Below are 12,430 nucleotides of genomic sequence, written 5' to 3' on the forward strand. Positions count from 1 at the left end.
GAAAGTGTTTACTAAGGTAATAAATCAAGTGAGTGGGTCATTTTCTCACAGACTTCTATACAATCTGACTTATTTTTGGAGCCAGTGGAGTCGCCCCCTGGTGGCAATTAGAGAGAATGCATCTGCAAACGTCCTGCCCATTGTATCAATAACTCATAGATCATTATCAGCTGTGTGATATCTCATGAGGGAAAAACAAATTAAGTTTAGAAGATGAATAAGTTTGATTTATCAACAGCAGACAGTATCTTCCACTTAATAACCCTCCGGATTGGGTTTAACAAAGAATCCTCCACAGTGCGAGTCAACCATCTGTTAACACAAGGTGAGAACAAACTGATCTATTGTTTGGTTTTATGTGATTAATGTAGAATAATTCACTGTGTCATAATGCTCAGAGGGAGAGCTCAGCAAATTGGACTTCAAGGCATATCCTGTCCTGGAAATACCAGGATCAGGGTCAAAGAGCACATAAGAGAAGGATTTTGTTTCTGAAAGTATCACTGTTGAAGTTATTAAAATTTCATTTTTATACAGATGCTCCGGAACAGCCAATGACAAGGTTTTTCTTGTGAGGACAGTCAAGTTTTCCACCGTGATATTTGTTTCATCTGCTTTGACTTAAGTCGTAATTGTGTTATTACTGTGTGGTGGATGCAGCGCAGACGGGTCAAATAAATCTGCATTACCACGTGAACAAAAACATACTTTTAACCAATATAAATGCCAGAGCTGCAACGATTAAATAATCGATTCGTTGATCAACTGAATATTAATCTGTAACTATTTTGATAATCAAACAATCATTTACATTTAATTTATCAAATAAAAAATTGAAATGTTCTCTTGTTTAAGCTTCTCAGATGTGACATTTTTCTGCTTTTATTTGCCTTAACATTATAGTAAAGTGAATATTTTGGAGTTTTAGACATGTGATGAGATCACCTTGGGCTCTAGGAAATTGTAATGCGCATTTTTAACTCATTTCTGATGTTATGTGAGCCAAATGATTAATTTATTAAATCAAATAAATATTCTGCAGATAAATAAATGATGTGACAAACTAAGAAACTCACGTCTCTTTGACCTGGTTTTCATGACATCCTGAAATGATTAGAAACCAATCAAATGTCTTTGACAAGGATGTTGATGTAGTAAATGGCCAAAAAAATACAAAAACTATTATGGTCCTTCAAAAACGTTCAAAAAAGGCTCAATTTGTTAAAAAAAAAAACTGGCTACCTTGTAATAAAAGAACCTTGATTCAGTTTTATATTCAGTCCACTCAGCTACATTCAGTATGTTTTGTGTTGTACGTGTCCGTCTGTGGATGTGTGTGTGTTACCAGGTCCTGGAGGCGTTCTGTTTCTTGTTGGGGAAGCAGGGCAGGAACTGAGTGACGGTGGGTCTGCTCTCAGGCCAGAGGTAGTGAAGCGGATTCTCCTCTGGACAGTTTTCTATCAGGAGGGGACAGAGGAGTTATTCCAATATTTTGGCTGCACATCTAAATGATAACATATGAAAAAGATAAATGAAATAAGCGCCGAGCAAGAGAGCCAAACAAATCCAGAGATATACCGCTACAGTCCCAAAAGAGAGAGAGGCTGTGTTCAGAGTTACATACTAACGTACTATTCATACTAAGTATGGCGTCAAATTGTTCCAACTGCATAGTATGTGGATTTTGTGTAAATAAGAAATACCCAGATGTATCCTAGCAAGAATGAGTGTGCAACATGAGCTTACTGGACATACTCAACCGCCCCAAAATGCATTGTGTCTCTTCAGATTGTGCAATGGCAGAGATTTTGAACCATATTTGATTGTTTTTCAAGAAACTACCATTTTTATCTAAACATATGTAGTGAACAACATGACATACTGTTGAGAAAGGTTCTGTTCCAAGGCTGGATTTTTACTTATTAGCGTAGTTACAAATGTGAGGTTGAGGTTTTCTTAGTTCAGGAAATGAAACAAGAATTTGTTGTTTCACTTCAGCTTTCTATCAAAATGTCTTTGCTTTAGTCACGCTAGTTCTAACATGCACTAAACTAGCATGTTAATGTTTGCTAATTTGCACTAAACACAAAGTGAAGCTGAGGCTGGAATGTAATTAGTTTGTTTTAATCCATAAATCCTGAAGATGACATTAATCTCTGTACCAGATTTCATGGCAATCCATCCAATAGTTGTCAAGACTATGGCTGTGTTCAGAGCTGCCTACCAACGTACTGCCTACTACATTCTCAATCAGTATGTACTGCATACTGCCTTCTAAATGAATGTATGTTCACATTGAAGTATACAGCCAAGTTTCCCAGAATGCATTTCATACCAACCCGCCAGCAATATCGGAGATTTTAAAGCAGGCTAAAAGCTGTTGTAATTTTTGCTCTAGGACTGTTAATATGTCACTTTATTAAGTTTTCCCAATATGTGGTCAGTTTATCCATATAACGCCTGTTTGGAAATTTGCTCTGACGTTTTCAGAGATGTGAGGAGCTGCTGGCCGAGTGAGACCAGCCGGTCATCTCAGCTGTTAGCAGCCCGACTCCTGAGATGATCAGCCGGTCAACGTCTGTCGTCATTCTGAGGAAAACATTATCCAATGAAGTGATCTGTGCAGCTCTTCGGTGATTTACCTCTGGCTGTAATGTCTCTGGAGCATTTGATGTATGATATATTTCCTTTTGGAAGACAAATGTTGGTCTCAGATGGAATCTAACAATTGTAGCTGCCAAATAGTTTGTCTGAATGTGAAGTGAAGCTTCATGTTTTTACTGGACAGAACTACAGCGCTGCCTCTGGGGCTCTATATGTACACATATCATCACATTTCATCACATAAATATAAATGTATTAAAGTGAATAAATCAGTCTATATTAAATTTTGTTTTATTTTATTAAGCTACACAACAGTTTGGATTTTTATTTTAGCTACATTACAGGCCGAATAACATAATTTACTGCATCTCTCTGCCAATTAGGTTATATTTTGGTGATAAAATAAAGTGTTAAAATAAAGAGTCAGGTAGGTGTGTTGAGGACTTGGCAAGTTCAACTCCGGAGTACAAACTTCTGAGGATGGGAGGACACTTAATAAAATAAAATGAATGGGGTGATATCTGTACATATAGAGCGCTGTTGTTCTATCCAGTAAAAACATGAAGCTTCACTTTGCATTCAGACAAAATAACGTGGCAGCTACTATTGTTAGATTTCATCTATGAGGCTGACATTTATCTTCCAAAAGGAATTATATCATATCAAATCGCTGCAGAGACATTAGAGCCAGTGGTATATTACCAAAGAGGTGCACAGATCACTTCATCGCATCATTTTCTCCCCACGATGTAGACGGACATTGACCGGCCAATCAGGAGTCAGGCTATTAGCAGCTGAGATGACCAGTTGACATTGCCAGCTGCTAACGCTAACATAGCTAAAATGATCAGTTTAGCATAGTTTAGTTTTTAAATAAAAAGAAATAAACAGTTCAAACTCATCAGTGCGTGAGTCCATTGAATCAAAAGATAAAAACGAGGTAAATGTTTTCCCACCAGCATTAGTTTCAGTTGAATATTCGGTTACTCATAGCAACCACCACAGGAGCTGTACAGAAGTTTAATTTACATTGTTACATCCACCATTTTGTCCCCATCTGTGACAAAAAAAATACTGACTGACCTTTTGTTTAGTCTCTAAATGCTCTTGTTAAACAATAATCTGAAGTTACTCTATTTATTGGTGCTATTTTGTGATTTTTGATTTGTGGTTGGAGGTATTAAATTGTTTTTTTTCTGTAGTTTACAGTCTGAGGCTAATGTGTTGCTAATAGAGCATTCTAGCTAACTTAAGAATTACAAAAGTACTGTATTGTATTTTACTAGTTTTACTTTTACTCTCGTGTGATGTTTGTGTATGTTTACTGGGGTAATTATTGTGTTGTACTTCCTATTGGAACTTAATGATGATCTTAACTGGTGACAATACACCAAATTTGACAGTTTTGTTACAGTTTTATTCATTTTTACAGCAAATTTGATTGTTTTTTTGTGTGCCGTTGTTGTACTTCATAACATACAAACAAATACCCAAATAAATGATTAATGTTTATGTCCTGACATATTGTTACTGTATAAATAAACATTAAATCAGTTGCTAAATTAATATATTACATAGCAATTGAATGATTATTGTAATAAGATATAAAATTAAACACTATGTAGATTCTCACCAATTAATTGGACATTGGGGGTGGGGGTGGTCTTCATCTGCAGGCTGTCACCTATCACTGTGTTGCTCTTAAGTCTGTCAGTCACAGCATTTTCACCCAGACTCTCGTTGGTGATGTAAGAATAAACCAGCAGGGCCTGGCACGAATAACTGGAGGTGAGAGTGGAGATTAAAAAAAAACTTTTACTGAACTGCTGACAGTGTAGACTCAAAGATTTGAAAGGATTATAACAGACAACAATCTGAATCATGCACAAAAAAAAACAGTTTGAAATGGAAACACTCAAAAAACTCTTGAGGTGGATTTAATATACTTTTTTCAGCTGTTATAGACAGTAAATGACAAAGTCAATGCAGCAAAGTCACAAAATGATTGTTTTACCTTGTGTCACCTCCAGTCTTTGAACTAGGCTGGACACTGGAGAGAAGAAAGGTTGAAGGGGTGAAAAAACAGCAGTGAGAAGTCATTTTAAACCACTTTTCAGCCAGAAAAGGTTTGCTTGTATATACACTGAATGTACACTGGGGGTTCAACAAGCTCTAAGTTCAGGTTTTTACTGCTCTTCAGCACAGAATGACCATTATACATCTGTGAGATCAATAAATGCCCTGAAATGAATTCTCCAAAACGCTGTTGTATCTGTTTTGGTATAAAATAAGTTCTACTGTTGTTATTAAATATCTGCTCTTCCATATTGTAGAGGCCTAAAGAGTAAATATTTCTTTAAATTAAATTAAAAAAAAAAAAAAAAAAAAATGCTTGACAGCTTAACAACCACCATCAAATATTTGCAAACATCAATACGTGACCCAGGTCTAGACAATGTTGTACAAATGCTTATCCTTAAGTATCCTTCTGCAGCACCACAGATGAAACTTAGATGACTTACCTGACGGAGTCCACGTGGACTACATGGGTCCAGTTCTGAAATGTTTGATTCAACTGTAAGAAGAAGACAAATCAAATCAGCCACTTAACCAATTAAACAACTTCTATTATTCTACATTTGTATAAACATATTGGGCTCCATCTCCAATCTACTCCATCTGAAGATTCACACCATTTGCCCAAACTACACGTTACTGGATGGAAGTTATCTTCTCAATAATTCACAGAGCGACTGGAGGATTAGCTCCACCGAATGCTGTTGATTATTCCCACATCCAGCAGTTACAGAGCAACATTATCATGCATTTGTGTTTTTGTCCACCTGATGAACGCAAGTCCAATATTCACTCTCTTTTAGCTCTGTTTTTCCTCTGTACCAACTCCTGAGGGAAATATCTGGTCTTTAGCTGCTAAATATTCCACTATGTTCACCAGCTAGTCTACAGCTAACTGTGTCTGTTTGCTGTTTGGTGCTGAGCAGGTAGTGCACAGTGGCTTTTTGGAGCTTTTTTCTCTGGAAACAGTTCAGAGTGCAATAAAAAGCTGTTGTGACGTTTTGGAAAATAGTTTCTGAAGTTTTTCACTCTTGCTGCCATCTGGGGGCCAATGAGACTGACCTTGCATTAATTACCTTATAAAGCTATTATAAAGTGCAGCTCTGGCTACATAAAGCTGGACATATCTTACCCAGAGAGCCACAGCTTTCTCAACGGCAGCCTGTATGAGTGACGAGCCGCTAACATCCACCACAAAGGAAATCCTGTAGTACAGCTCCTCTGCAAATGAAGACAAGTGGAAAAAAAAAGAGAGAGAGAGACAGAAATAGAAAATAATACTTCAGTCTCAATTTGGCACAGGCTATTTCACACATATAATGGAACTTTTTTTTTTTTCCTTTTGCGCCAATGCCACATAGCAGGAGATGAATTGAGCGGTTGGAGATAATTGAGTTATGTAAAAATGCAATTTTACAGTGTAAAATGATGAGGGGGGAATGTGCTGCCTGACAGATAACAACAGCAGAGAGGAGGGGGGAGAGCAGTCATTATAGTTTATTTTCTTGGTGAATGGGATCATTTCGAATGTGTGAGGAATCAGAGAAAGCTGCAGGAGAACATGTTTTCTGCTTGCTGGAGCAGTTTACAGATTCTCTATCTGGCTGCGTCATTAACTTTTTAAATCTTTTAAAGGATTTTATACTTTCAACACATCTGTGTGGCTGCAGTCTGATACCTCAAATATTTACTTCTCAACCACAGAATAAAGAACTTCATCCCAAAATAAACACATATTATATAAAGACATATAACCTACTATTACTACTCAACACATGGATGATTCTATTCTTAAAAATGAAAAAGACATAATTATTTATTCAGCAAATGTCTGAAGATGGCCTAATTTCCTAAAAAGTTTCCTGGAAAAGGCGGTTTGTATTACTGATTTTCTCCACATATGTTGAATTGTATGCTTACCTGTAGGTACATTTTACGTTATTGCATGTTTAGATAATTTGCTGCATATTAGTTAAAAGACTGAAGGTTATAATTGCAATCAATTGGTATTAATTAATGAACCAATTGAGCTTGGGGAAAATGATGGAACTTTAAAATAAAATTTGACCAAACTCTCTTTATCAGACCATGGAAAAGTATCTCAGTCACCTTCTTTTCATCTGTTATTTGGCTGAATTTGAACTCTTGAAAGTCTTGAAACAGAACTCTCTACACTGAAAGCTGATTTCTGTTTTGGAAACATGATGTTGCCTTTTACTTCAGGTGCATGGAGAACAATAAAACATCTGATTTTTCATCGATTTTTGGACTGGATGACAGAATTACTTGATTTTAGCTGGAAATAGGTGTTACTGCTGCAATGAACACCACAGACTGACCAGAATCCATTGAGAGAACATTAAAGTGTCTATACTTGTCCAAAAATGTCTTTGCCTAATGACTCTTTCATTATTCAAATAGTTATATTAGAAATAACTTTGTCCTCTAAATAGTTCTTCCTCAAATTAATTTTTATTATATCAGCAATCATGAATAGGCAATGATACTTTTCTAAAACGTTCAACATCTGATTTTCTCTTCCTCTCCAGTTAAAAAGATGTAAGTTATGTTATTATTGACCTGTTATTTCAAATAAAGTGAGTTCTCCAACAGCAGACACACAGTATGTTAAGAATCTTATTTAAATGTCTCAAACTGAAGCAGTTTTTTTCAGTGATGTAGCATTTTCAAGGCCTCCTGCTATGCGTCACATTGGCCACTAGGTGTCCCTCTGGTATTTAAAATTGTTAGTAGGTGCTACTGAACAGTCAGAAGACTTCTGCTCCATCAGTTCTGGTGGGAGACCCTGCAAGCTGCAGACCTTCAGTGACATGTTTTTTCTGGGAGAGTTTCAGGAGCAGCCGGTCATTTCAAACATGTCAACCGGACTTTACAGCAGTTATTAACTGTGTGAGAGTCCAAGCAGCAGAGCAGGACGTCTCTACCAAAGAGCTGAATGGACTAAAAGACTCAGAGAGGAACATGGAAGTCAAGAGAGCAAGAAATGAGGCAGTAGAGGCTGACTGAAGTCTTTCTCACTAAAGTATATACCCTAATGATGGACAGATGAAAGAGGAAGTGACAGTGGAAAATAAAAGAAAAAGATGAGGTAGAGCTGCAATACATTTGTTTGAACTACAAGTACCAGGCTAAATACTACAGTCTGATTGGACAACTAAACTCCATGTTAATGTCCTACACGTGGCCCAAAATCATGATAAACCAATCACCAGCCTCCAATACCTGAGGGATCCCATCAATTCTCTTGATTGACAGCTACAGTATATATATAACAACCACTATGGTACAGACAAAATAAAGACTATTGAATCTAGTTATTGATGTAAAAAATGCTATTCAGCCACTACAATGCAAAACCCATCCACCTCAAGAAGTAATCTATTCATGTATTCAGTCTTAAAATCTTGTTTTTTAAAAAGAAATGTATTATTTATTATCTGCCAAAAGGTAGTATTAGTATCTCGACCTACTGCAAGATTTTTGTTTTAAATCAAACAATAACATACACACACTATATAGCCAAAATGATGTGGACACCTGTACATTACAGCCATATGTGATAGTTGAAAATGTGATTTCAACATCATGAGTATTAATCTGCTGCTATAACAGCTCACAGTCAGCGTTCCAGTTCATCCTAAAGATGTTGGATGGGGTTGAGGTCAGGGCCAGTCAAGTTCTTCCACACCAAACTGGGAAAACCTGGAGCTGGCTTTGTGCATGGGGGCATTGTCACATTGAAAATGGGAAGGGTCTTCTCCAAACTGTTTCCACAAAGTTGGAAGAACACTATTAATGCTGCAGCAGTAAGTAAGAAGTAAGAAGCCAAGTCCAAACCATTAAAAAAACGACCCAGACTGCGAGTGCACCAACATAGGTGGGCAGGGATGTCCATATACTTTTGGCCATACAGTGTATATTGCAATCTGCAGGCATATGTCACTTGTTTCAATATATTTTCTTAAGTTAAACACTAGAGTTTTCACCTGTTTTAAATAAAAAAAAGACTTTAAGACTTCATACAAATTACTATGATGATTTTTTCACAGTGCATGCTACTGTCATTACAGATGATTGTGCTTTTGATTCTCTACATCTACAGTTTTTTGTTACTGCATGACATACTGTTCCCCGATGACAGTCCACACAGACATGTAAAATGAAAGCGTTGTTTACATTGGCATGGCAACGTGGGTTTGGCAGCTAAATCCACAGTTGGGTATCCAGGAGTAGGGCGCACCGTGGCCTTTTTGAGGCTGCCGTTGATAGCTGATGTACTGACTGCTTTAAAAGGAGCCGCTGTAGAGGAGTTCTTTGTGGTTATAAAATGATGAGCATCATCAACCACAGGTAACGTAGGGGAATGGTGGACATATTTATCTTTGACATCGCCATCACTGAGGTCTCCTGAGGTCTGATTCCAACTGTGATTTGACACACTTGGACTTGAGATCAAACCAGGCTTTGAAACTGTTGAATTTGTGTTCACACTGAGATATGGTATTGGTTTGTTGCCTGTCATATTCCCCTGAGAAGCTGCTTCAATGCCTGTTTCAATCAAAGTCGTGGCATTTTTATCCTTCGTAGAGTTTGTCATTTTAATTGGGGCTAAAGGAGAGTCTTTAAGTGTTACAACAGTGGTTGTGTTTGACTTGGAGAGATATTTTAAGCCAGCTGTGTTCACAGTTTGGTTGTCACTCATGGAAGGAGGGAGCTCCTCAAACCCAGAAATAAAGCCTTGATCTGGGGCATCGATAGAGGAGCCCCGGGTGGAAGAAGGGATATTTAGGCCAGAAGTGTGCAGGGAGTTTGGAATAACCAGAGCACCAGTGGGTTGTGTTGTTTCTGCAGAGCTGAGTTTATAACTGGGTTCAGAGGTAGTTTGCATTTCAGTAAGAGCAGCTTCTGGATTCAGACTTCCATTAAACAATACATCCTGAGTTATACTGTCACTGTTGTTAACTGCTGAGGAAGCCAGTCCCACAGCAGAGACATGTTCATCCGCAATATGGATTTTTGGAATAACATCTGCAGGGTCAAATAAAGTAGAGAGATGTGACAACTTTCCTGTCGCAGTGAGGTTATTTGAGGCTTCAAGTGAAGATATTGACCCAGCAACAAACCTGGAAGCATCCACTGTCTGTGAGTTGTTTGCAAGCTGTGGCAAAACCTTGTCCTTGTCATACACTTCAGCAGAAACAAGGGGTTGTGAGTGGCTGGATTTCAGTTTGTCACGAGGGAGTGTGGAAGCTTGATCAACAGGAAGTAATTGGCTGACGGTGATGAACTGCTGCACTGAGTGGCTAACAGGGTCTGTGGAGGATCTTTGGAACGACTGTGAATAGTTGTCCAGAGGGGATTGAGTTGTTGTGGGCTGGGGGAATCTGTTAGTCGGCCGAGTGGGCGACAAGGAGCCAATTTCTGTCTCTGCCATGCCTTCAGACACCGCTGGCAATACTGCCCAGGCGGGGAGGAGAGGAGAGAGAGAAGGGGTGATAGTAGATGACAGGGGGAGGGAGGAGATGATTATGGGGGAAAGGATTGCAGGAGAGATGGGAGAAAGGTGAAGAGAGGGAAAAAGAGGTGAGAGAGTTGCTGCAGGAGAAATAGAAGGCAACATAGAGGGCAAAAGGAGTGGGTAAGTAAGCGCAAAGGAAATTAAGTGGGATGACTGCTGCAGCTGCCCCCCAATGTCAACATGTGCCTCTGCATTTTGTGTGTCCCACCCTGTCCTCTGACTCATGTCTAGTTTCTCGCTTGCATCCAAAAACTGGCTCATGGGTGCTTGAGCGGTCTGTGTATGTGCTGAACTGTGTGTATGGCTCAGGCGGCCAGGGTGTTCAGTGTTAGTTTGTGACAAGCCTGAGTGGTGCTTATAATCCAGCCCTGAAGTGTGTTGGGGGGTTACAGTGCCAAGCTGTGCACTCGGGCTGCTGTGGAGTGCCAGCATCTGGGTCTGTGCCATGACAGATGGATTCGACAAAGGGGAAGTGGGGTGATTAAAAGCATCGTCATAGCCAGCAAGTGCCTGTGAGCCCCTGGAATTAGTGTGAGCACCAGTGGCGGTGTTTATGTTCAACCGGTTGTCAGTATATAAACGGGAGCTTGTAAGCTGCAGCCTCCATGGATCTCTGTTAAAGGTCAGGGTGGAAGTATGTCTGACTTGTGACCCGGATGAGGATGTCTGAGCCAAGAGAAAAGAGTCCTCAACTACAGGATTAGGGGAGGATGAGAAGGAAGACACTGTAGTTTCCCCTCCCTGCATCCGCTCTGTCACCCTGGCAACTTGCATCACCGTTGCAGCAGGAAGAGTCTCCAAAGATACAGTGAGCGACAGGTTGTCAAGGCGATGTGAAAGGGGACTCCAAATTGAAAGTAAGGGGTTTGAAGACAAAGAAGCAGAGTGCAAGTGCTGCATTCTTTCACTATTTGCCTGAAGCAGAGCAGGGGTGCGTTCAGAGGCCCAAATGCCAGCTGCTGGCAGTGTTTTAAAGCCAACATCAGACTCGTCTGGCAGACGTGCCTTGTCTGGCAGAGTATATATGTCACTCAAGTCCCTCTGATCAGACTGAACCAAGAACTGACTGACTGACAGACTGGCTGCATGAGAAGACGGCCACAAAACCAAAGACAAATCCAACTTCGACTGCAACAAAGTCGGCTGCATTTGAGGGGGTAAATCTGGTGTGAGTACTGCAGAACTGGACGCCAAATTCTCCACAGATAGTCCTGAGGGAGTCAGGTTAATTTGACTAAAAAAGGAGTCTAAATTAATTCCACTTGAACTGACTAGCAGACCTGATTGGGCATCAAGGAGCTGATTACTCTCGAATAAGGACAATCGACTCCTGAAAGGTTCTATTAAACTTTTAGAGGACTCCTCAGCAGAAAGTAAGTGGTTGTCAGGGAGCAATGCACCATCAATAAATGGCATCTGAGATTCAGTTGGGGCTTTAGAAGAGAGAGGAAGTGACAACAAGGATGCTGTGTCAACACTTGTTACCTCAAAGTCCCTTTGAAGGTTTGAGGAGAGAGACAGAAATGTCAACACAGATGGCTGAAACTTTCCGCTAACTCCATCTGACTCTGGAACGTGATCAGACTCAACAACATGGTCTGTGTCCGAAAGCATCTGTTCAGCTTGCTTGGGAGAGGAAGGTAAGAAGAGGGAGGGCTGGTGAGGAGCAGTGGAGAGTGGAAGAGGTATGGTAGTGGACAACAAGAAAGGAGAGGAAGAGAGAGGAGGAGTGATGGTGTTTGAGGAGTAAAGGGGAGGGGAGGTTGAAATCGGTAAAGAAACAGCGAGTGGGGAGACTGACGATGAAGCAGATGCTGACAAAAAGTGAAGAGATGGGGAGGAGGAGATTAGAGGTAGTGGTGTAGATGAGGAGTCAAGCAGGGATACAGAAGTATAAGAAAATGAAACTTTGGGAAGAACAGGAGAAGGAGAGGGGAAAACTGAAGGTTTATGGAGAATGATGTGTGCAAAAGAATGTATCTGTGTATATTTGTCTATACTTCTATATAAATTATTAATCAGACTACTTCTGGCCACTGCAAGTTCAACATCACTTCCAGTAACGTCTGTTTCATACAAACTGTCCAGTGGGTTTAAAGAAAATGAGGAAATGGATATTTGAGCTATGTCTTCCTCCTGTTGCACTGAAGATGAAAGGATCTGTTGGGGGGAAATCTCCTTGGCGAGGAAAGCAGAAGAGCTTAGTTGTAC

At 39.7% G+C, this 12,430-nt stretch overlaps 1 protein-coding gene across 10 annotated transcripts in view; it reads right to left on the reverse strand.

The window, feature by feature from the left end:
- Positions 1-12,430, reverse strand: part of adgrg6 (adhesion G protein-coupled receptor G6) — a 132,170-nt gene that overhangs the window by 49,747 nt on the left and 69,993 nt on the right. For all 10 annotated transcript variants that reach the window (XR_006091930.1, XR_006091931.1, XM_042389607.1 and 7 more), the window contains 5 exons: positions 5,813-5,901; positions 5,127-5,179; positions 4,619-4,654; positions 4,238-4,386; positions 1,346-1,457 (listed from right to left, as the gene is read on the reverse strand). Coding sequence is in view for 8 of the 10 variants with exons in the window: in XM_042389607.1 (XP_042245541.1) it covers positions 1,346-1,457; positions 4,238-4,386; positions 4,619-4,654; positions 5,127-5,179; positions 5,813-5,901 (439 nt within the window). In the remaining 2 variants the exon portion in view is untranslated. The remainder of the gene's footprint in view (positions 1-1,345; positions 1,458-4,237; positions 4,387-4,618; positions 4,655-5,126; positions 5,180-5,812; positions 5,902-12,430) is intronic.

Source organism: Thunnus maccoyii, chromosome 17, assembly GCF_910596095.1.
Source record: "Thunnus maccoyii chromosome 17, fThuMac1.1, whole genome shotgun sequence".
Taxonomy (NCBI): Eukaryota; Metazoa; Chordata; class Actinopteri; order Scombriformes; family Scombridae; genus Thunnus; species Thunnus maccoyii.